The sequence below is a fragment of the Helicoverpa zea genome, chromosome 22 (assembly GCF_022581195.2).
Source record: "Helicoverpa zea isolate HzStark_Cry1AcR chromosome 22, ilHelZeax1.1, whole genome shotgun sequence".
Taxonomy (NCBI): domain Eukaryota; kingdom Metazoa; phylum Arthropoda; class Insecta; order Lepidoptera; family Noctuidae; genus Helicoverpa; species Helicoverpa zea.
In genome coordinates, this window is record NC_061473.1 from 7,736,476 (window position 1) to 7,761,520 (window position 25,045).

The 25,045-nt window shown below is 35.0% G+C and overlaps 3 protein-coding genes across 4 annotated transcripts; 1 reads left to right on the forward strand and 2 right to left on the reverse strand.

Moving 5' to 3' along the window:
• Window positions 1-269: 269 nt before the first annotated feature.
• LOC124641383 (plasminogen receptor (KT)) lies at window positions 270-4,842 on the reverse strand. Of its 2 annotated transcripts, XR_006985678.1 has the most exons (5): window positions 4,676-4,842; window positions 4,469-4,599; window positions 4,258-4,367; window positions 2,052-3,099; window positions 270-1,088 (listed from the first exon to the last, which is right to left on the reverse strand). XR_006985678.1 is itself a non-coding variant. In XM_047179452.1 (4 exons), the coding sequence occupies exons 1-4, from the start codon at window positions 4,745-4,747 to the stop codon at window positions 2,966-2,968; spliced, it is 447 nt and encodes a 148-aa protein (XP_047035408.1). In that variant the 5' UTR covers window positions 4,748-4,841; the 3' UTR covers window positions 2,050-2,965. The 2 variants fall into 2 exon arrangements, 1 of the variants encoding a protein (XP_047035408.1); XM_047179452.1 differs by lacking the exon at window positions 270-1,088 and having other exon boundaries at window positions 2,050-3,099; window positions 4,676-4,841.
• A 262-nt stretch (window positions 4,843-5,104) lies between these two features.
• On the forward strand, window positions 5,105-12,111 carry LOC124641384 (flap endonuclease 1). The gene is made up of 9 exons (XM_047179453.1): window positions 5,105-5,296; window positions 5,369-5,434; window positions 6,206-6,409; window positions 6,867-7,012; window positions 7,511-7,678; window positions 9,448-9,555; window positions 10,222-10,332; window positions 11,170-11,319; window positions 11,824-12,111. The coding sequence occupies exons 1-9, from the start codon at window positions 5,215-5,217 to the stop codon at window positions 11,929-11,931; spliced, it is 1,143 nt and encodes a 380-aa protein (XP_047035409.1). The 5' UTR covers window positions 5,105-5,214; the 3' UTR covers window positions 11,932-12,111.
• A 1,157-nt stretch (window positions 12,112-13,268) lies between these two features.
• On the reverse strand, window positions 13,269-24,509 carry LOC124641155 (glucose-6-phosphate isomerase). Its single transcript, XM_047179147.1, has 12 exons — window positions 24,289-24,509; window positions 23,445-23,584; window positions 22,598-22,766; window positions 22,033-22,141; window positions 19,015-19,179; window positions 18,413-18,525; window positions 17,792-17,918; window positions 17,178-17,272; window positions 16,587-16,745; window positions 15,578-15,710; window positions 14,931-15,072; window positions 13,269-14,386 (listed from the first exon to the last, which is right to left on the reverse strand). Exons 1-12 carry the CDS (start codon window positions 24,501-24,503, stop codon window positions 14,199-14,201), a joined length of 1,755 nt encoding a protein of 584 aa, XP_047035103.1. The 5' UTR covers window positions 24,504-24,509; the 3' UTR covers window positions 13,269-14,198.
• Between the last annotated feature and the right edge of the window lie 536 nt (window positions 24,510-25,045).

A 25,045-nucleotide genomic window follows, 5' to 3' on the forward strand; every position in this document is an offset into this window, starting at 1 on the left:
TGTTTCCATGGTAACCAAGGATGTCAACTATAGTAATGAGTAAAAAAGTATAATCGATAAAAAGAAAAAAAAAAGTGAATCGATTGATTATGATTTTGTTTTGTAACGTTAATCTGCGTTAACAAATATTTTAATGGAATTTGAACCCAAGATGTTAGCGCATCTTGGGTTCATTTTTCTTGTTTTTTTTTTTACGAATGATTTTCCGTCTACCCCCGGTGGAAAATGTCGTGGGTTTTTTTATATCAGTTCAAAACAAAACAAACAGGTTTTAAAAATGATTTTTATTTAACATTAGTACAGTAATTCTGTCAATAAACATTTCTCTTTAATCTAGGAATTGTCTTAAAATACTTCGACATTTTTACTTAGACAATAATTATTGAATGCATAATACTTTTTTAGAATGCGATTATAGCAGTTTTAAGTCATAACACCGTGATAAAATGTAAGATAAAATCTAAAAAAGAACATAATTCTTATCGAGATATGAACAATATTGTAAATGCAATAAAAAAAATCGTAAGCCTTTAAAAACTGACCCACGTAAGTAATCTAATCAAAAAAACATTATTAACAAAATATAAATAATATCTCAGATACTCTACAAGAAATCTACAACCAACATTCGACCCTAAGGTATGGAAATAAAGTTAGATTTAACTAAATTTACATTTGGCGGTTAGGCCTTATTTATAAACGCAGTGAGGTAGCATAGCGTGATCTCTGTGTTCGCCCCTTGACGGGTTATTAGAAAGGGCATTTGTCATGCTGCCAATATCGGAAGTAACACGGAAGAAGAAATATAAATACAACGATTACGAATAGAATTAATTAATACTTACAGTAACAGAAAATAAAGTAGAAAAGATTATTAACGGATGATAATACTCTGTAAGTATATAACATACATACAAGGAAGCAAATGGGAGTACAGTATTTGAGAAGAATATTTTAATTTTTATTAAAAATAGGGAAGATTTAAGGATTATTATTTATTGATTTTTATAATAAGAACCGCGTTTAGAGAACGTTTTTGAAGTTTCATTGATTGAACGACAGCCGCAATTTGTAGCAATTTGATTAATTTTAAAAGGGAACAAATATGATGACCACCATAAAATGCTTTGATACCCTTAGTTTTGTAACCAGAAATATCTACTGAACACCAGAAAAATAAAGTCTAAAAATGTAATAGTACCAGCTATTTTAGTCACGACTTCACTTTAAATTGTATTCGACCACCAAATTTAGTAAATGATCACCAACTCTTGACGACCAAATTAATGTATTATTTTTGCCTAAATAAGTCACTGTGATTGCCATAAAATGTAGGCTTATTACCAAATAAAGTATTATGATGCCATATTAAGTTATGTGTCCGGCTTGCAATGCATGCGTGAGTGTCAGTATGACGAGTGACAGGGGAAAATGGAAGAAAATGACATATTGCGCCGACCCCAAGTAAAATTGGGAACAGGGCAGGAGAAAGAAGAAGAAGAATGTGTTTCTCAATACACTCCCTCGAAAACACACTCTTATCGCACTGTTTAGAGGCATGCAATAGACAATTTTCTACCCTAGTGCAGGAAAAGGGTCCCCATAATGTTATAAAATTTATTGTATCAGGCCGAACTTATTTTTTTGGAGTCAGTTTACTTAAACAGGATAGCAAGATGTAAAAACTTTGATTATCATTTTATATTAAAACGCTGGTATAATTTTGATGATCATTTACTACTTTTGGTGATCATTTACTACTTTTGGGATAACAATGATTTATTTGGACACATTTTGCTTAAATAGGATAGCAGAATTTAAAAACTTTGGTTATAATCTTACTTTAAAATGGTGGTCTAATTTTGGTGATCATTTACTATTTTTGGCTTACGCATGATTTATTTTGGAGTAATTTCACTTAAATAGGATAGCAAAGTGTTAAAACTTTGGTTATAGTTTTACATTAAAATGCGAGTTTCATTTTGGTGATCATTTACTATTTTTGTCTGCTATTTGTTACTATATCTGGTGATCAGTTAAACATAAGCAATTTTAAAATTTTAATGTACACCATTTAAGTACGCCAATTTTTCAACTAACTTAGATTAAATTACATAATATTTGCTAAGAATGTAATAGTTACAATATACCATAGAAAACTGTAACTTTTATTTTAATTTTTGACTTCTAGAATTAACTACGTTTTTAATTTCAATTTGATAGTTGTGCCTCTAAAATCTAGCTGTCACTATATCTGCATTTCCCTTAGGCGAAAACGTTAGTAGGTAATAAAAACGTCATGAAAAGTGCTCAACAGAGCACTAAAACTTAACGACTGACGTTGACTGTCGAGCAAATGGTTTGACATTGAATCCGATAAGAATTCGTCTCTTATGTAAGAACCTACTGCGGTTACCTACTCTCACTTACTTATTCAGTCGTAAAACTGAAACTTAAATGGAGTAAGAACCTACCTACTAAATATTAACATACATGTCTCTAGACACACATTTGGAATTTTTAACCTTTAAAGGACATTATTTATGAGCTTAAAGTGTGTAATTTGGTACTGCTACAAATTGTACATTTGAACTCTGTCTATTATAAGAAGCCTTAGAAGTACTGACCTTGTCACTGAAGGTTTAGAACTCCAAGCTGCAATACGATTTTATTCACATTCGGAAGGTTCATATCTGACGGAACATGAGTCGCGTAATACCAATACAGACAAATATACGATAAAACATTCAATCGTTCACACTTAACCGATGATGCGTTGATCATACATTTACGATACCCTCGACGCACTTTCCGTCAGGTATGAACCTTCTCTTACAACTAGATTTGTAAAATGTTCAATTTTCGCCAAGACTAATGCAGTTTTTTCAAAAGATGAAGGTCTAAACTACCCGCTATTTTGATCTACTTTGCGGTGAAGGCACACGTAGTTCTTAAAGCATCATCTTTACAATAGGGGAGGATGTATTTTCTTCTTTTCTTCGACGTCAAAACGTCCGAGATCGATGGAAGAAGGCGTCGGAAGACCGCAAGGATACTCGAGGTAGTCCGCTTCGTGTGTCATTATGTGTTCGGCTTCCACTGTAACGTACATATAGACTTGTAAATAAAACTAGACTTTGGTGATAATTACAAGGAAAAGACAGAAAACGTAGGTATACGGTTCGTGCTACTTATGCTTTGCGTAACAACCATGGCGTTGGTTGTCACGACAACATAATGGCTCTAAGATTCATTTGAATTTTGTTCAAATTTAGCTTGCCTTCCGAATTTATCCTACTAATAATATAAATCTGAAAGTTTCTGTTCGTTTGAACGTTCTATGACTACTGGTATGGTCGGAAAAAAGTTCATTTATCGAGGAAGGTCGAACTTCTAAAGTAGAAACCTTAAAAGCTTAAACCTTAAAAGCTTTTAACGACCTGAGAATCTAGTCTAGTAATTTATATAAAAGGTCAAGGCTATATTCTTATGTTTGGTACGTAACTACAATGGTTATGCACTACATTGGTAATGCACTACATCGGTATCTAAGACGAGTACTGATAAATCAATAAGCAGTATTTATCTGTGTTTGTGCAATACAATAAGGTTTATCCCAGTAGATAAGTGGCTATTTCAGGATCAAGATTTTGAGCTACATTATTTTACAGTCATCGTGAATCATCATATAGATTTCGTGCACTTCACAAAACGTACTATATTGGTAATTTTACGACAAATCAATCATAATATAACTTATAGCACATAATGATGAGTAAGCAATAAGGAATAATATACCTTTAATTCATCATTATGCCATTTTTAGTTAAAGCACTAATAGATTATTCCGTACCAAATTATAAAGTTGCTTGCTTTCGTCAGTGGTTTTAGCCGCTTTCTGAAGTAACTACTTTCCGTACCAGGATAATAGGCTTCCCCTGGGATGCGGGATAAACCACGAGCGGAAGCTTTTTTACCATTAATTTAACTTTGAATAAAAGTTAACTTATTTACCAACGTAAGCATTATACATCAAATTATATATGTATAATAACTTAATCGAGTTTTCGTGACAAAAAGTAATTAGTCGCAGTCATATTAGAAACAGTTATCGAGCTATAATTTTTAACCTTTGACTTGGTGATATAATATCATAAAAAAACTTGTTAATTTAATTGTATAGTCAAAGTCTCATCAAAGTCTTCTTTGATCTGAGGTCAAAGTACATATGTATTAATACGTATTTGTTTAACTTACTTCTGATCCTGTGGACTTTGTTTCCATAAGCAAGATCCCAATAGTAAAGAGTCACAAAAGTGAGAGGTATCATCGGCACTAAAAGATATGGCCTTTTTGTCCTTCTGAAACTGTTGAAAACATATTTAAGACATCACATTTTTTTTTTCATCAGATTAAATCTAGTTTTTCGTATATTTATTTATGTCATAAATAATAACTTCATAATTACCCAGTGATTAGGCCTGTTGCTGCTGTAACATAGAATGTTGTGAACCACAGGCAGGTGTCTCTACTCCTTGCAATCTGCATCGCCATTAACCTTTCTTGCATTTGATATTGCAGCTGAATTTGCCGTTCCATCTAAAAAAAAGTATATAAAATAATAAAAAATGCAAAAAAAAACTTTTATAAAATAACCTACTGTTCAATATCTTACATTAATGGCGTGCATGGTTTCTTGATTTTTTCTCATCTTTTCTTCCAAATTGCTTGTAAAGTAGTTTCCCATTTTAAAGCTTTTTACTTTCGTTCTTCAATTTTATCACAACACACAGACGACTGCGCCCTGCCCTTTACTGATAAATTATTGTGTAATGACAGATGTTTGTTGTCATGTTTTTATCAACGCTACACTACAGTATTGACGTTTTGTTACTGCCTTTACGCTGTTGATTTTATTTCTCTTGCTTCTTAGATTATGAAATATCTTTAATTTACAACCATTTGTTTAAATAAATCATAAGAATAGTCATGTTTTCGAAATTCTCGACTTACCACATGTTATAATCAATATTTTCCAAACATGCACATCACTATTCAGTATTGAAAAATTGACAGTGACACTGACTGATGATCATCGGATGATAGGGAACGTGCATATTCCCGCCAAATTCGTTACGCGTGAAGAAATCGTTGGCAAGAGATTTCTATTGTGATTACATTTTTCTGTGAAGTTATAAGTAAATAAAAAGCAAGATGGGTATTCTAGGCTTATCTAAATTAATAGCTGATATAGCACCACATGCTATCAAAGAAATGGAGATCAAAAACTACTTTGGTGCGTAATATTTTGATGGAATCAATACGTAACCACGAGAGCTTGATTTTCATTGTTTAATTTATTTTACAGGACGTAAAATTGCAATTGACGCGTATATGAGCTTATATCAGTTCTTGATAGCTGTTAGAAGTGAAGGTAAGTGATTAAGTTTCGTATCAGTAATTAGGTATCCCTTGCCGTAAATAGGTACTTATGCTACAAAAACCGGTACTGACACGTCTATATGGAAATTGATCCAATTTATTTACAGTAGAATCTAAAATTATACATTTAGCCATCAATCAACAATATTATTTAGTGTACTTTTATTCAATAAAAACATGGCATAAACAATTTTGATGTATTTGTATTTTGTGTATTCTATTATTCAATGGCGGCGGCCTATGTTCAGCAGTAGAACATCCTATTCAGTTTTTACCTCCATCATCATCATTATTATCCCCATTTTGCCAGCTTTTCCCCCAATGTATGTAAATAAGCTTATCCCAGTTTTCAATCTAAAGAGATCTAGCCAGCTGAATATCTACTACCTATTCTTTTACATGTAGCGAAATTCTATCTCACCGCACAAACTTACCTTAATATAAGGGATCTATCAGACAGGGAGCGGTCATGCAGTCAATTGTTCGAGTGGTCAGTTTTTCATTCTTTGTGTCATATTACATTATATAGACATACATTCTTTGTGTCATATACCAACAACTGTAAACATTATGGTACGAATTAAAGTATTGAGTATTGTAGACATACTCGCACAGGAGGCATTCTGACCGCGTCTGTCATGTAGAAGTAGTAGTAGTAGAGCTCGAATGCAGAACACTCGACTGCTTCACGCCTCTCTGTCTGATAGATCCCTTAACACTTGAAGTTGATGACCCACTAAAATCGAGCATTACACACCTCTAGGATCACAGCTAGTATCAACCGATGGAGAGACAACATCCCACTTAATGGGCACATTCTACCGGACCATCAGGCTGGTGGAGAATGGTATCAAGCCCGTCTATGTGTTCGACGGCAAGCCTCCGGACATGAAGTCTCATCAGCTGAACAAGAGAGCTGAGAGGAGGGAGGAGGCTGAGAAGGAGTTGCAGAAAGCTACTGAAGCTGGTAAATAAAAATTATTAATTGTTAGAAGACTTTTTATGTAATACATAAGGATCTTATTATTATCTTTTACTATTAGAATCCTTCCTAACTGCACACTTCCAATAAATTGATGATGATGTCCTCCTAGCCGATTATCGGCTATGGCAGCTGTTCTCATGTAAGGAGATTAGCCAACTGCGCAGGATATATTATAGTCCACAAGCATTTGCACAGACTCAGATGCATTCACTATTCCTTCACTTTCATATCCTGATGGGATGACAATCTAACATGACCGGAGAGAGATCTCGCGCAGGGCCGACATTCACGTACTCTCCGATGCACGGGTGTATTAATCAGCAACTTCCAGACTCCGGCCCAACCCGAGACCTCGTGCTCAGTAGTCGCGCTTGCGATAGCTAGACCGTCATGAGGCAGTCACTCGTTACATACTTCACATCAATTAATTATTCCACAGGTGACCAGGAGTCCATAGAGAAGTTCAACCGTCGCCTGGTGAAGGTAACGAAGGTGCACAACGAGGAGGCGAGGCAGCTTCTTAAGCTGATGGGTATACCGGTCATCGAGGCGCCTTGCGAGGCCGAGGCACAATGTGCTGCACTGGTATGTAGTCATTACATCATCTGCTTTGCCTTTTCCTATAATTATATTGGGGTCTGCTTCCAGTGTGACTGGATGCTGCTGAGTACTGGTGTTTTACAAGAAGCAACTGCCTCTCTGACCTCCTCAACCCAGTTACTCGGGCAACCCTATACCTCTTGGTAAGATTGGTTTCCGACTACTTGTAACAACTGCCTAAGATGTTCAAATGATAGCCGGGACCTACAGTTTATCGTGCCTTCTGAAACTCGGAAGAACTGACAAGATGGTGACTCATCCAAGGACAGATTAACAGTAGAATACATTCTATATTAACAGTCGCTCCTTGTTAAACACTGGTACTCAGCTGCATAGTTTAGACTGGAAGCCGACCCCAACATAGTTGGGAAAAGGCTCAGTAGATGAGATGCACACATAGCACACAGACAAGAAGAAAAAAAGAACAATCAAGTACGTAAGAAGTAAAGGCACAGCTTATTTTAAATGATTCTACGATTTCAGGTGAAAGCCGGCAAAGTATTTGCTTCAGCGACAGAAGATATGGACGCGCTGACATTCGGCACCAACGTGCTGCTGCGTCATCTCACGTTCAGTGAGGCTCGCAAGATGCCCGTGCAGGAGTTCCATCTCGACGATGTGTTGAAAGGACTCGGCTTGGAGCAGAAAGAGGTATGATATCATCCCATGGTAACTACATATGTTTTAACTAGCCGTTTTCCCGCGGTTTCACCCGCGTCCCGTGGGAGCTACTGCCCGCACCGGGATAAAATATAGCCTATATTACTCGCAGATAATATAGCTTTCTAATGGTGAAAGAATATTTAAAATCGGTCCAGTAGTTTTTGAGTTATTTATTTATTTATTCATCTCAAAGTTACTATGCCTTTACAGACTTAAATCGAATGCGACATAGTACCTACTTCCAATTAATATCCATTACAACCAAACAAACAAAGTTTTCCTCTTTATAATATTAGTATAGATTATGAAGCTGAAGAGTTTGTTTAGACATGCCAATTTCAGGAACTGCTGGTCTATTTGAAAGAATATATCAGTGTTAGACAACCAATTAACCCTGAATGCAGATATGCGCAAGACAATAGGCATGATGACAAATTTTTAAATTCCTTTGTATGATGTAGGTATACGTCTATTTTATATGAAAAATTATTAATTTTAAGAAAATGCGAAGTTTTTTTATCAAATAATTGCATTTTTCTCTGTCCACTTTGAATCCGGCGCGAAAACGCTTGTCAGTGTCATGTCGTCACTTGTGACGTCACGACTGAAATTACAAGACGCAAGTAAACAACGCGCAATTAAGTTTTTTGTGTTATTAAATATGAATTCGAAAGGGCGTAGGTGTTGTGGGGTCCCCCAGTGTAAGAACACATCCAAAACAACTCCGGATAAGTTATTTGTGTACGTTCCTCACAATAAAAAAATACGAAACAAGTGGCTTAAACTTGCAAGGCGAGATTCAAAAGCAATATTGCCCAGGGTACAACTTTATTTTTGTGAAGATCACCTTGATGTAAGTTATTACATAGTTCTCTAGATTCTAGCATAGTTTATAATGTAAATAACTATTTCGAGGTTAGGTTTCATCTCTCATTGTTTTTTAATTAAACTAGTATACTTACATGGAAGTTTTAACATTTCTAAATTCAGCTGAACAAAAATCTTTATTTGATGCCAAAAACTTTCCCAGCATTATGATATCAATTCTAGGCAAATTAGCGCTGTTTGCCTTGATAAATCCGGGCTCCATAACTCGTGTTATAAACAATTAATTAATGAAAAACAAAGATCGCAGTGGAAGTTCACAATAACGAAATGTGACGTTCGCGCGCTTTCGCGCGAGTTGTTTTGAGAAATGACGTCACGAGCTCTGATTGGTGTTCAAGATATCATGGCGGATTGCCTTATTTCGTAATTTTATTTTATAAAAATACATATTAATCACATTATTAATAAAGAAAACAATGCGCGTTTTATATTCCAAGCTTCAAGTTTAATTTAATAAATATATTATTTTAATGATTTTTGATTACTGTCATCATGCCTATTGTTTTTTTCTACAGACTTATAAATACTAGCATACGAGCGGTTAAGGCACTATTCTTCTTTTATCCGGGTGCGCGGAGCAGTCACGCGGTTTCACCAGCGTCTCATGTAAACACGTCATGAGACGCGAATATAAACGAAATTTATGTTGGTGACACTATTTATTACTAAAAAAAGAAGACTGTACACCTGAAAACTTGGCTAGAAATTGATGCGGCTAGACTAGCCGGGCTAGTGGGGAGGTAGCTTAGAACCATTCTATCCCCCATCAAAATACGGGAAGTAGTTTTATGTAAACTACATTTTTGAGTTCTATTATTTTTTGAACATAAAAACTATTTTAAAATTTTAAAATTCTTCCTTGTCCTCAGTTCATCGACTTATGCATCTTACTAGGCTGTGACTACTGCGGTTCCATCCGCGGCATCGGTCCCAAGCGAGCCATCGAACTCATCCGACAGCATCGCAGCTTAGAAGAGGTAAAATTCGCAATTATTTACCCCATTGTGGTGAAGTGAACGCAAACCTATCAAAATTTACAGCGTAAAACGAAAACAAAACTTTAAAAACGACTAAGATAAAACATTCAAAATTTGGAGTTGGGATATGAAAAATACACCATTTTACATACAAATTGTGCGTTATTTAAGAAAAACAGACAAATGTGCGATTAAACATTCAATCATTCACATCTAACCGATAATGCGTTAGTAGATCATACATTTCAACGACGCAATTTCCGTCAGATATGAACCTTCCCTTACTCTAGTATTAACTACATAATTATGTTAGTATCAAGTATCACTTCACTATTGCACAGGAAGTCTGAAAGTAGCGCCAGTTACAGAAAATACGAGAAGTAGAAGGTTGTCATGGTATGGACATGTAATGAGGAGGGATGATACGCTTGCAACAAAGTGTGTGCTAAGTATGAATGTAGATGGATGGAGAGGAAGAGGAAGACCTAAGAAAAGATCAGTATGACGAGTGACAGGGAAAATTGAAAGGAAAGACATTGCGCCGACCCCAAATAAAATTGGGAACAAGGCAGGAGGAAGAAGAAGAAGACTTGGCACAGATTTAAGCAAATTGTTACAAAGTTATGTACAAAATAAAGAAATATTCGATATATTTATATGAACTAGGTGCTGCGCAACATTGACACGACGAAGTACCCTCCCCCCGAGGAGTGGGACTACGAGAGAGCGAGGGAACTCTTCTTACAGCCAGACGTCACTGATCCTAAGGAGATTGAGGTTGGTTTCCGTTTTATGTAACCGTTACTTATGATTTTTATCCTTTACTAGCTCGTGCCAGCGGTTTGACCCGCATCCCGTGGGAACCTCGGCACGAACCCGGATAAAAAGTAGCCTATAGCCTTCCTCGATAAATGGGCTATCTAATACTGAAAGAATATTTCAAATCGGACCAGTAGTTCCTGAGATTAGCGCGTTCAAACAAACACACAAACTCTTCAGCTTTATAATATTAGTATAGATTTATTTTGCAACATAATTTCTACATTTTTAACTATTGAATACAAAAAGTTCCAATAGTTTGTATTTCTTTTTTATAAAATACAGTCTTCAAAATTATCTATACTAATATTATAAAGAGGAAAACTTTGTTTGTTTGTTTGGTTGTAATGAATAGGCTCAAAAACTACTGGACAGTTTTTAAAAATTCTTTCACCATTCGAAAGCTACATTATCCACGAGTAACATAGGCTATATTTTATCCCGGTACGGGCAGTAGTTGCCACGGGACGCGGGTGAAACCGCGGGAAAACGGCTAGTTAATTATATTACTGATTTGTCAGTTGTACATATTTAACTTAAAATTTGTATTAATATGGTGTATTCAATAGTTGATTCCGTCTAAAACTCTTAATAGAGATTCAATTATATTCGGAGTATTTTTATATACAGTGACACTGCAGCACATACAATACTTTTTTTATTTATAGTAAATCGAAAAAAAAACATGTTACTTATAATTGCTAGATTAGCTAAGATATGTGAATTTAAGTAATTTTCTCTTATAAAAGTGTCTTAAAAATTATGTTTTTGGTATTTATTGATATTTTATTCCAGTTAAAATGGTCGGACCCCGACGAGGAGGGCCTGGTGCAGTTCCTGTGTGGCGACAAGCAGTTCAACGAGGAGCGTGTGAGGAACGGCGCCAAGAAACTCATGAAGGCTCGCAGCGGCACCACGCAGGGACGACTCGACGGATTCTTTACGGTAACCTCATAACACACACACATACTTCAAATCAAAGCATTTATTCGCGGTTATGTTGTGACGCATATAGGACACAAAACAGACAAGCAAAAATGTACATACAAAACACGGTAAAATAATAAAAACAATGTAGGAAAAAAAATTGCGTCACAAGCACGCGACCAGCGACCCTATGCGAGACAGAGTCGCGGCGCTTGTATACTAATATCGGGGAATTGATCGTAAGAGTTACCGCGGCCCTGGTACAAGGGTTTAAGAAGGAACATTTTGGGTTTTTGTCAGTAAGAGACTGACACTCGCCCAAGCTGCACCCACAGCGAGATCATCATTAATCATTTAAACATTTCCCACCAACAATAAAAGGGTCCATCCCTGCGTGCGAAACCACCATTCAGTCTCTAAAGTACATAATAAAAATCAAATAATCGAATAAGTTTAAAAAAAACGTAGTTTAAATAAAAAATCTACTCCATCAATTTAACAATAAACTCATTATTTCACCAGATATCAACAACTCCAAATCCTAAACGTAAAGCCGAGGAAGACAAAAAGAATTCAGCTAAGAAGAAGGCCAAGGTCGGCGGCGGCGGTAGAGGACGCAAACCGAAGTAAAATAGTTAGTTTTAACTTTTAAGCATTATTTGCATGGAGAAAAAAAAGACCAAGGGCCCGATTCTCCTAAGTTATTAATGTCAAATTTGAATAGAAATTGAATCGAAATAGAAGTTTTAACCATATCGGTCATTCTGCTACTAATATAAGACCAATCGTCCGCCGATCCAACGACATTCGATTGGTTTGCGATTGGTCTATACGGTTGTTTGCTCTACAATCATATTGCAATCGTAAATCATTTGCATACAAAATGATTTATTATTAAATGACAGGATATAGCATATATAATAAAAGGATAAAAACGTTTATTTCAAAGAAAAAATCGAATGTGAATCGTATGTCGCTTAAGTAAAATTAGGAGAATCGGGCCCCAGCGGCGGTGCCATAACGGAAAATCTCCTAAGAAAGTATTTTTTTTAATACCAAAAACCGATGCCAGGGCTCAAGGAACCTAAACGCCTCGTTAGTTCACTCGTAACTGGTCGTTTTGGTCATGCCCACCGTACGAAATTGACCTAGAGGGGGTCTCATCTACCTGTATTATGGCATCTACGCTCTCTTTACTCCGTTATTATTTGTGACTACAGTATTTCTTCCAGATATTAAATTGTCTGTTGCTCAAGAGACCCCATGGCCTACCTCAATCTTTTTACTTAGTATTCGTTCATGTTCTATTGATAAGTTAAAATAAATCTTGTGTTGGCCTTGTATGGCAAATTTACCTATGAATAATGCTCTATGACTGAGTTCCTGACTTAAAATGCGCGGGACCGCATTTATTTTGTAACTTGATTAAACGTTAGTGATTCTCTATTTTTAACAGACTTCTCAAAAAGGAAGTTCTCAATTGATGTTTGTTTTTTTTTATAATATAAGTAGTGATCTTTAAAATATATGAAATAAATAGTTTAAGAATTGAATATTGTTGTTTTGTTTTTATCTCTATAAAGGTAAGTCTAAATAAGCATTTGATCAATTAAATTATGTATGCGGTACTGTTGCAGTTGGATCTCTTGATAATGATGATGACCTCCTAGCCGATTACCGGCTTCGGCGGCTGCTCTCATATAAGGAGATCAGCTAACTGCGCAGGACATATTATAGTGCACAAGCATTTGCGCAGACACAGGTGCACTCACTATTCCTTCACTCTCATAGCCCGATGGGACGGCAATCCGACACGACCGATCTCTCTTTGGATTTTTTAATACTACGCTGGAAATTATTAAAACTTTTAAATTAATGTGATGGTTTTCGAAATTGTTTTGCTCAGGGTCATAAACAGTTTAAACTGTCAAAATGGTAAACAATTGTAATAGAAATTGACACAAATATTCGTGTGAAACAATGTTTTATTAGTAAAACATCGATAATAACATACAATACATAGACATTAAATACATCTCTCTAGGAGTAACAGCTCATAAATATTTCATACATGATTAAACGCATACACTTAACATAAATACACTTTTTAAGGGGCTTATACAGAAACAAGGGTCGGTTGTAACAATGATAATATTAGTCCTTTTTACTTTATGTATTACGAATATGATGAAATAAAGACCTATTCTATTCTATGTATTTCGCTTGCTTTCCGTGGCAACTACTGCTAAATGTAGCCTGTTACTCGGGAAGAGTGTAGCTTTGTAACTGTGAAAGATTTTTTCTAATTGGTTCAGTAGTGTCGAAGGAACTATTGCAAATAAACTATATTAAAATGCGATATGTATTGTTACAACCGACCCCTAGTACATATCAACTGATTCTACATATTTTTGTTACAAATAATACTATTTATGTGCTATACACAGCAAAAAAAGCATAAAACTCATTTGTTCAAGATCCTAAGGTTTATTGTAAATACGAGCAAAATGTACTATTGAAAGTGTAGATCTCAAAATATTAAATGTAAAAATACGCCGTTTGTTGAATGCATTTTTAAAAACAAATAAAAATTTTCAAATAATTTAATAACTTATCTTTTTTATAAAATAACGAGATTTTGTGGTCCACTTTTTTTTTAACGAAATTAACTTACATATTTAGGGTAGGTTGCATCAAAATTATGTAGTTCTCTAGTTATAATTTTAGATCTGTATCTGATTTTGAGCACCTATAACACTTCAAGTAAAAAGTATTAAACACTTCATTTTAACGCAACCATCCCAAAAAAAAAAAGAAAATTTCAACTTTCGAACGCAATCAAACAGCCTTTAAATTTAAAAGTTGTACTTCCAAATTCAAAAGTTAGCCTTCTAAAATTAAAAGTTGGCCTTCAAGAAGTTAATAAGGCCATTAGTGGAGCCGTCGTGTGATGAGACGGGTGTGTTGTCCTGTAGCTCGGGCTCGATGGCCTTGGCGAGCTGCTTGCCGAGCTCGACGCCCCACTGGTCGAACGAGTTGATGTCCCAGATCACGCCTTGAGTGAAGATCTTGTGTTCGTATAGGGCTGTGTGGAGGTAAAAGTAAAAAATGTAGTGAGCTTTTTTTAGAGCATTGTAATATGTAAATAAAATAAATGTGAGGTCTAAAATGAGCCTAATTATACATTCTGTATTATGTATAAATTATGTGGCAGTTTTAGCACCAAATTCACCAACAAAATAAACGTCTGTTTATCTTAAAACAACTGTTTACTAGAACGTTGAACGTGAAAATCCAGAGTAAAAAGTGATTTAAAGAAAACTGACCATCATGTTGTCGGTGAACTTGGATCTCGAAAACTACGGTTGGCTTTTGTAAAAAAATTAAGGCATTATTTTCATAAATTATTTATACTATTGAAAAAAAACCTTTGTACTTCATCATCAACTGTACGATCAGTCTAGTGACACTGTTAGTTTCATAATTACTGATTTTATGACTATTACCTAGCCTATAACTGTGCAAGATTTGCCATTTAAAAGCCCATAAAAAGTATTTTTCAAGCTAGAATCAGACTAATTAAAACATAACAAAGATATAATCTCTATAAGCAATTTAAATATACGTACCAATAAGAGCTCCGAGCGTGAAGGGCGTGACTTTCTTGACGACGATGGAGTTGGTGGGGCGGTTGCCCTTGAACACCTTGTGAGGCAGGATCTTGGCGACCGCGTCCGCTGCCATGCCTGACTTCTCGAGTTCTGCTTTAGCCTGACAATACGAATATAAGGAAATGTATTTATTGAAACTGGGCTGAAAAACAATGCTTACTAGCACTGATACTTATAGTTGTTGTAAATGTTCAAAATAACAAAGATTCAAGTAACATCTTTTCGCTCACTTGAAAAGATGTTACTTGAATCTTTCGAAGTGAGCAACAATAATTTCTTCTCGTATAGTTTAAAACTCATACAATAATAAATTAAATACATAATATTAAAAAAAAAACATTTAAGTGTATTTGTATTATTAATTAACATGCTTATATATTAGCATCTCTTGTATCTATGACCCACCCTGGTCTTCGATTAGGATGAAATTTTGCACACGCCCTGAGTTCTGATGTCAATACATGACTAGCGTGTTTTTTTTTTTTTTAACAATATTTTTCCCCAATTTCAGCCTCGTAAATAAACAACGATGGATGACTTAGTTCTTTATAGATATTTTTCTATTTTCATCATCTTATAAAATATTTCTTAGAGTATATATTTACCTCATCAGCAGTCTTGCCCTTCATGAGTGCCTCGGTCTGCGCGAGGAAGTTAGCGAGCAGGATCTTGTGATGCACGCCGCCCGAGATGGGGTTGTGCGTCTGTGCCGGAGCGATGAAGTCGCACGGAATCAGTCTGACAACACATTAGTTCTCGTCAAATAACTTTGCCTTTCTAAAGTTAGCCGTTTGAACCGGTTATTTTGTTGGAGTTGTCGTCAAATAAGTTTGCTTTTACGAGGGTAGCACGCATGCGCAGTGTTATTTTGTTTATACATTTTGACTAACGTGTGGTCATTTAATTTCGGACAACCAAAGATTTTCGATGAAGTGTATGTTCTGATATATCGGGTGTGTCGTTCATAATCACATTCAATCCTATGGCATATACTTTATAATATTCTATGGCGAATTGTAAAAAAAATAACCTAATCCATTCAGTGGTTTAACCACAGGAGTCATTTTTCGTTTTTATAATTTACAACATCATGTGTAAAGCAGAGATAAAGTTAGGAATATCGAATGTTTTGATCGGTTGACAGCTGTTAGTTTTCAAGGGAGAATTTCAGTTGTTTGTAATGACTGACTTTTATATGGTGTTCAAATTTTCGCACATTTTTATTCTATTTACTTTGTTTGAAAAATTCATTTTTTTATTTGTACGTATTTTTCTTTGTGTTAATCGACATATATTAACCAGTATATTAACGCATTTCATTTAATGTGATTGTGAACGACACACCCGATATAACAATAACCGATATGAGTTGAAAATACGAATCACATATATTTTTATATAGATGTATCTTTTTTTAAGATCAATATCGCTTTATTTCACATACCTACATTTACATTTTTTTAAATATTAATTTAAAAACTTAGGTTAGCCTTGGGCATATTTTGGTTGTTTTTAGAGGTCCAGGGAAGGTTTAAATAAGCGAGATAAAGTTTGTTGGGTCAGCTAGTAAATACATAAAAATAAATATGTATCATCAGTTTGCTATCCTGTTACCTGGTGCCCTGGTGTATGAGCTGGTAGAAGGCATGCTGTCCGTTGGTGCCGGGCTCGCCCCACACGATGGGCCCGGTGCTGTAGTCGGCCTGCGCCCCCGACCGCGTCACGTACTTGCCGTTACTCTCCATGTCGCCTTGTTGGAAGTACGCAGCGAATCTGGCCAGAAATAGTAGGGAAGTAAGAATATTCAAAAAATAACTTAAAGATATGTCAGTGTCCAGTTGGAAGAGCTGTTTAAAGAAACAGCTGGGATATTAACTGGATAACATTCAATCTCACGCCTAAACGTTATTTAGCCGGTTTGTTTTAAAATAAACTAAAAACGAAATCACTCAGTCCTTTGACTAAAATGAAACTGATTGATGTAATTACTTTTTTCACCAGTTGGCTGCAAAATCAACCTAAACGGTGGATCCTTTTTGAGCCACCTTTTCAAGCATTGAGGTTGTTTGAGTGTATCTCATAGCAAAGTTTCTGCCTCAAGCCACGAGATGTGTTAAGATATTTCCTTGAATACAAACTTAATTATAAAAAATAACATATCACTAATTACATAACATATTTAAATAGTATTTATTATTTGTTTACCTGTGTAAATACTGGTCGTAAGGCAACAGTGCGTGTGTCTCGGCGCCGTAGAAGTTAGAGTACCACACGCCAAGCAACGCCAGGATTATTGGGGCCTGTTGATAAAGAGATATTAGGAAATAAAATAAATATGATAAATTGCCCATATACACAACAGTAGACAAAAATATTTTTTGAAAAAAATATACTTTTATAATGAAAGGACAAACAAAGACATTTATCGAATTTTTCAGTCTTCAGACAAAATATACAGTTATTCTACTTTTTACATCATACAGGTAGTGCCTAACCGACTGCAAAAAAATATGTTAAAATCGTTAATTTTATATAAGTAACTAGGTTCCGCCAACGATTTTACCCGCGTCCATTGGGAATTACTTAGGGCACCCAGATTAAAGTTGCCTAAAGTCTTCCTCGGTAAATGGGTAAAAATCTAATGCCGAAATATTTTCTCAAATTGGTCCAGTACTTCCTGAGATCAGCGCTTGCAGCAAACATCAGTTTTACAATATTAGTTATTTAAGTTTAATAAAACTTTGTATTTGAATGTCCTATTTTACTTATTTTTCAATAATTGCAGTTAAATAAATATAGGTATAACAAAGAATTCTTACATTCTTCTCAATGGGTGCGGTTGTGAAGTGCTGGTCCATGAAGTTGGCACCTTCTAGTAGCTTCTCGAAGTTGTCGTAGCCGATGTACAGCGAAATAGACAGACCAATGGCCGACCAGAGGGAGTACCTTTAGAAAATTATTAGTTTTTAATCATCATCATCTCCCAAGCCTGAGAGGTTGGTTCTTTACCCACTAGGCCACCACGACTTATTATTAGTGAATAAATTGTTTAAATTGGGTAGACATGTTTCTATGCTGAAATGTTTAGTCAATATGAATGATTATGTATACGTTATATACATAAGAGGTATTGTATATAACGTACTTGGTCGCTAACGGTGTCTTTTGTATAAGAGATACCTGCTAAAGATGCAAGCTATAGGCTATATTCCAATTGGTAATGTAGTTAACTAAAGATAAAGAATGTTAATATGTCGTTTGATGAATAAACGTAAGTTTAAAAAATAATTTGTTGCTAAAAATCAATGAAAATACAATGATAACAAAAAATCAATGTAATTACAATGATCTTTTAATCAATAGATTTTTTTTTTGCATTAATTTATTTGTTTAATATGTATTTGTGTAAAAAGTCCTTTATAAACTTTTAAGTGTATTACCTGCCACCAACCCAGTCCCAGAAACCGAACATGTTGTTAGCATCGATGCCGAACGCCGTCACCTTCTCGCCGTTGGTCGACAACGCTACGAAGTGCTTCGCTACGGCTGATGGCTGAAACAAACAGGTTTATATTTCACTAGCTGTTTCCCGCGGTTTCACCTGCTTCGGGAGAATTTCTTCACACACTCGGATAAACGTAGAATATCTTCCCCAGATTAATGGGTTATTTTAGACTAAAATATTTTCTTGAAACCGGAACCATTCCTGAGGTTAGCGTGTTCAAGCAAACTAACTCTTCAGCTTTATTATTGTGCTTAAATACACACATCAAATGTAATGTTTAAACTCAGACCTTACCAAAAACAGTGCTCTGACTTTGAGCAATTACATAGGTAGGTGTCATATTGCAGGGCCCAAAAGTCGAATAGATAGGGACCACACTAAATACTGAAAGTTAGTGTTATAACTCTACCCACTTACTCCGAATTTTGGGCTACTTTTTGCAAAAATTTAGTTGTACCAAACCTAGAATATTTAATTGCTATTTTAGTGTACCTAGTTTCTATAAAATGAACCTATGTAAAATATATCTAAACTTACATCTTTAGCGGCTTCCAGGAACCAGTTCTTGGCTGACGTAGCGTTGGTGATGGTCTCCTGCGTGGTGAAGGTCTTGGAGGCAATGATGAACAGCGCCGTCTCAGGGTTGAGGCGTTTCAGCACCTCGGCCAAGTGTGTGCCGTCTATGTTGGATACGAAGTGCACCTGGAGGGAGTAGGGAATTTGATCATTAAATGATAGTTGTATTTTATAAATAGGAAATTGAAGTAAAAATTGGAACATAATTAGTGCTGGTTTTAAATATAATTTAAAATTAATAATTAATATATAATTATATGTTCAGGCAAAGATTTTGTGTATTTAAAATGCCCTTTTTATTGAACTTTGAACGTTTTTAAAACTATACCTAAGTAGGTAGGTAGGTATGTATGATTCAAAAGCATTTTAACGGCTGCTACATAAAAAAATCTACTGTCATCCTCAAATCACGTAGGCTATCAGCATTTTATGTTTGTAGATAGAAAGTACTCAAATCACGTAGGCTATCAGCATTTTATGTTTGTAGATAGAAAGTACTCAAATCACGTAGGCTATCAGCATTTTATGTTTGTAGATAGAAAGTACTCAAATCACGTAGGCTATCAGCATTTTATGTTTGTAGATAGAAAGTACTCAAATCACGTAGGCTATCAGCATTTTATGTTTGTAGATAGAAAGTACTCAAATCACGTAGGCTATCAGCATTTTATGTTTGTAGATAGAAAGTACTCAAATCACGTAGGCTATCAGCATTTTATGTTTGTAGATAGAAAGTACTCAAATCACGTAGGCTATCAGCATTTTATGTTTGTAGATAGAAAGTACTCAAATCACGTAGGCTATCAGCATTTTATGTTTGTAGATAGAAAGTACTCAAATCACGTAGGCTATCAGCATTTTATGTTTGTAGATAGAAAGTACTCAAATCACGTAGGCTATCAGCATTTTATGTTTGTAGATAGAAAGTACTCAAATCACGTAGGCTATCAGCATTTTATGTTTGTAGATAGAAAGTACTCAAATCACGTAGGCTATCAGCATTTTATGTTTGTAGATAGAAAGTACTCAAATCACGTAGGCTATCAGCATTTTATGTTTGTAGATAGAAAGTACTCAAATCACGTAGGCTATCAGCATTTTATGTTTGTAGATAGAAAGTACTCAAATCACGTAGGCTATCAGCATTTTATGTTTGTAGATAGAAAGTACTCAAATCACGTAGGCTATCAGCATTTTATGTTTGTAGATAGAAAGTACTCAAATCACGTAGGCTATCAGCATTTTATGTTTGTAGATAGAAAGTACTCAAATCACGTAGGCTATCAGCATTTTATGTTTGTAGATAGAAAGTACTCAAATCACGTAGGCTATCAGCATTTTATGTTTGTAGATAGAAAGTACTCAAATCACGTAGGCTATCAGCATTTTATGTTTGTAGATAGAAAGTACTCAAATCACGTAGGCTATCAGCATTTTATGTTTGTAGATAGAAAGTACTCAAATCACGTAGGCTATCAGCATTTTATGTTTGTAGATAGAAAGTACTCAAATCACGTAGGCTATCAGCATTTTATGTTTGTAGATAGAAAGTACTCAAATCACGTAGGCTATCAGCATTTTATGTTTGTAGATAGAAAGTACTCAAATCACGTAGGCTATCAGCATTTTATGTTTGTAGATAGAAAGTACTCAAATCACGTAGGCTATCAGCATTTTATGTTTGTAGATAGAAAGTACTCAAATCACGTAGGCTATCAGCATTTTATGTTTGTAGATAGAAAGTACTCAAATCACGTAGGCTATCAGCATTTTATGTTTGTAGATAGAAAGTACTCAAATCACGTAGGCTATCAGCATTTTATGTTTGTAGATAGAAAGTACTCAAATCACGTAGGCTATCAGCATTTTATGTTTGTAGATAGAAAGTACTCAAATCACGTAGGCTATCAGCATTTTATGTTTGTAGATAGAAAGTACTCAAATCACGTAGGCTATCAGCATTTTATGTTTGTAGATAGAAAGTACTCAAATCACGTAGGCTATCAGCATTTTATGTTTGTAGATAGAAAGTACTCAAATCACGTAGGCTATCAGCATTTTATGTTTGTAGATAGAAAGTACTCAAATCACGTAGGCTATCAGCATTTTATGTTTGTAGATAGAAAGTACTCAAATCACGTAGGCTATCAGCATTTTATGTTTGTAGATAGAAAGTACTCAAATCACGTAGGCTATCAGCATTTTATGTTTGTAGATAGAAAGTACTCAAATCACGTAGGCTATCAGCATTTTATGTTTGTAGATAGAAAGTACTCAAATCACGTAGGCTATCAGCATTTTATGTTTGTAGATAGAAAGTACTCAAATCACGTAGGCTATCAGCATTTTATGTTTGTAGATAGAAAGTACTCAAATCACGTAGGCTATCAGCATTTTATGTTTGTAGATAGAAATTTAACCTCCAATTTAAGTGTAGTAATGTAAGGACTACAGAGGCTTAATTTTCTCAAATCTTTCAGTCTGCCAAACTTATCGAACCCTTACAACTCAAATCTTTCAGTCTGCCAAACTTATCGAACCCTTACAACTCAAATCTTTCAGTCTGCCAAACTTATCGAACCCTTACAACTCAAATCTTTCAGTCTGCCAAACTTATCGAACCCTTACAACTCAAATCTTTCAGTCTGCCAAACTTATCGAACCCTTACAACTCAAATCTTTCAGTCTGCCAAACTTATCGAACCCTTACAACTCAAATCTTTCAGTCTGCCAAACTTATCGAACCCTTACAACTCAAATCTTTCAGTCTGCCAAACTTATCGAACCCTTACAACTCAAATCTTTCAGTCTGCCAAACTTATCGAACCCTTACAACTCAAATCTTTCAGTCTGCCAAACTTATCGAACCCTTACGACTCAAATCTTTCAGTCTGCCAAACTTATCGAACCCTTTTATGGAACATAATTATTATGGACATCAAAATTTCTTTATTTTACAAAAATATTAAAGTATCTTACCTTCAAATGGTTGGCGTAAGGCTTGAGTGCCTCAGTGACCATCAGAGGCCCGAGGTCGGAGCCACCGATACCAATGTTGATGACATCAGTAATAGGCTTGCCCGTGTACCTGATAATGAAATGTTAATTACCTACTACGACGGTGTACTGTCTAATGAAGTTATGTGATTATGCACCTTCATCTATATCTAAATCTACTATAATAATCTATTAACAGGAGAGGTTTTTTTGCACCCTAACTCCTGTGGCTCCGAAACTATTGAACCCATTTGAAAGATTAAATCTATTTTTATTTATTACAGGATATTTATATTAATGAAATTAAAGATGTGTAGCTTTAAAATAATGAAAACGTTTTTCCCAAGTAACAAAGGCTACATTTTGTCTTGGTACAGGTATCAGGCTATATTTCATTCCTTGGGAACTACTGGCCCACAGAAAACAGGTAAAAAAGTCTGAACGGAGACTTAACATTTTGGTTTTGTGAGGAGCCCGTTCTTGAGTTATAAAGTTACAATGAAAAGTGGCATTCATTTTTATACATATAGATAAAAGATAAGCTCACCCCTTCCACTGTCCACTGATGACCTGTCCGGAGAACTCTTTCATATGTGCGAGCACAGCGTTGACATCAGGAGTGACATCCTTGCCGGCCACCAGGATGGGACGGTTCTGTCTGTTGCGGAGAGCAATGTGCAACACCGCTCTGTCTTCTGTGAAGTTTATCTTCTCGCCTGGTGATGGAAAATGCGAGTTTGATTGGTAAAATAAGTGCCTTGAGGTCTTTTCTTTTATCTCAGCCTTATTTCAGGCGAGATTTCACCAAAAGTTTTGTTCATAAATAAAAAATTACACATCAGAGCGATTCCTCTGCGAGCATGTGTTCGCATTGTAGTGTTTACAATTTGTCACTTTCTTCTAAAGTGTGTGTAAACGTGAAGAAAGACATACTCTGGTGGAATATTTTCTTTAAGAAGGTCACCAAAAAAAGTCAGTAGGTTGTCCGATTGGGTCAGTGGGTTGCTAGGCTGTGTTGATAGGTTGGCGAAATAAACTATGTCAAGGAGTCGTCTTTCCGTTTAAAGTAGCATACTCTTCATAAAAAGTACAGATTTAATACTGCAAGCAAAGGAGATGATACAATTTATGCAATGAAAAGTATGGTTTGATTCAAATTAGAATTTTTACACACTGTACACTGTGCAAGTCATGATGCAGATGATGATTATATTGTGCAATGGAGTTTTACTAGAACCTATTTATGTGTAGTTAAGCTGAGGTCTTTATTTTAATACACTAATCTTTGAAAATAAAAGCCTGGATTTTTAAAATTCTTTCAGTGTTAGATAGCCCAAGGAAGGCTAAGCTTTATTTGGGTGCATAAAATAGTTTGTTGTAATGATGAAACTTACCAGAGAACATAGCGTCTCTCGCCTTCTCCACATTGCGGCTCTTGGCAAGATTGAGGAGCAGGCTCCACAGCTGGTCATTGATGCGGTTCTTGGAGTAGTCCAGCAGGATCTCTCCATCATTTGGGGTTGGGATGCGGAGACTGGATTCGTATGATAATTATAAATCGAGAATTGTTATAAATTAATGAATTTTAAAAATACATTTTTATAAACTTAGACATATTTTATTACTTTTTTTATTTTAGTTTGCAAGTAAGTTTCGATAAAATTCTCAAATTATTTTTGAAACATAAATGTTATACTTAAGAACATGCTATTCATGAAACACACAGTATTTTTTTAGTTTATTTATGGAAAAAATAATAGTTGGATGACATCATAGTTGATCATAGTGTAAGCATACATTAACTAAAGAGAATAAACCAAGATATATATGAATATTTCATCATTTAATTTATAATTCATTTAAGAAAAAAATATTCTATTCTGACCATTATTACTTCTATAGGAGTACATCATGATTATGCTATTACTTTCTTATCTAGCTATTAAATAAACAATTATTTGCAGAATCGTGATAATTGTCAACATGCCTAAGTATTTAATATTGATATGTCATTGACGAATCTTAATTGGACAGTAACATTCTACTTAAAAAAAATGACAATCGTAACGCGACCTTTCAATAACTTTTTAAACGCGATGATATAACTACACGAAACTAATCGAAATTCACCAAAAATGTTCATCCAACTAATTAAATAACAATACTAAAGTTCAATTAATAAAAAACCGACACGCTTTTATTTATATTAGCAAAATAAAACAGCAAAAGTGCACAAACCTGAATTTGTTGAACCGATTTGCGTCCTGCTGAAATAATTGCTGTATGTTTATCTTGTCCCAGTTAGCATCGTAGAATTTCTGAATTTCCACGTAAGCTGGGTCTTGTTTTAAATTAACTTTCGGTTCCATGATTTTAGTCGAAATAAAACAGCTTTTGAGAGAGCGGCTACTAGATAACTGTTTCACACTTGATAACAAATGTCTTTTTGACATTTCAATGATATCTGAAGGTTATTCGCGTTTCGTTTAATCGTTTTTCGTGTCAACATTTTGAAACTTCATTTGTTTCCACGATTATGGAAACAGTGTTGTTATCATTTTATTAATAGACCCGTTAATTAGTTATGAACGAGATAATCATGTAGGTACCTAAAGTAAATGAAAAAGTATTTTATTTTGGATTTTGTAAAATAACGTTTTTCATTTCAAACGCAGAATAGGTTGTTGAATTAATTAATTAAGGCATTTATTTTATCATCTATTTTTAGTCCAACGAGACCCTTTGTCCTTTGGGAAAATTTATAAAAAATAACTAAATTCATTCTAGTAATATCAAAACACATAGACGTACGATATTCTTAAAAAAAATAAGGACTGTCGCGCGCGATCAGGATCACGTAGGCATTCTTTTTGTACGTGGTAAATCGCGCGCATCCCAGTCTATGGAACATTGAATATTTTAGCTTTATTGAATTTTCAACATTAAGGTCTCATCAAAAAAAAAAACATCAGCTTGATTGGTTAAAGATATCTAC

Coding starts and splice junctions, on each gene's coding strand:
- LOC124641383 (XM_047179452.1), bottom strand. CDS start 4,747: ATGGGAAACTACTTTACAAGCAATTTGGAAGAAAAGATGAGAAAAAAT. Junction 4,600..4,675: donor AAACCATGCACGCCATTAAT/GTAAGATATTGA, acceptor ACTTTTTTTTAG/ATGGAACGGCAAATTCAGCT. Junction 4,368..4,468: donor GCAACAGGCCTAATCACTGG/GTAATTATGAAG, acceptor TGTTTTCAACAG/TTTCAGAAGGACAAAAAGGC.
- LOC124641155 (XM_047179147.1), bottom strand. CDS start 24,503: ATGTCAAAAAGACATTTGTTATCAAGTGTGAAACAGTTATCTAGTAGC. Junction 18,526..19,014: donor TCCTGGAAGCCGCTAAAGAT/GTAAGTTTAGAT, acceptor TGTTTGTTTCAG/CCATCAGCCGTAGCGAAGCA. Junction 15,073..15,577: donor AGGGCAAGACTGCTGATGAG/GTAAATATATAC, acceptor TCGTATTGTCAG/GCTAAAGCAGAACTCGAGAA.
- LOC124641384 (XM_047179453.1), top strand. CDS start 5,215: ATGGGTATTCTAGGCTTATCTAAATTAATAGCTGATATAGCACCACAT. Junction 6,410..6,866: donor GCAGAAAGCTACTGAAGCTG/GTAAATAAAAAT, acceptor ATTATTCCACAG/GTGACCAGGAGTCCATAGAG. Junction 9,556..10,221: donor AGCATCGCAGCTTAGAAGAG/GTAAAATTCGCA, acceptor TATATGAACTAG/GTGCTGCGCAACATTGACAC.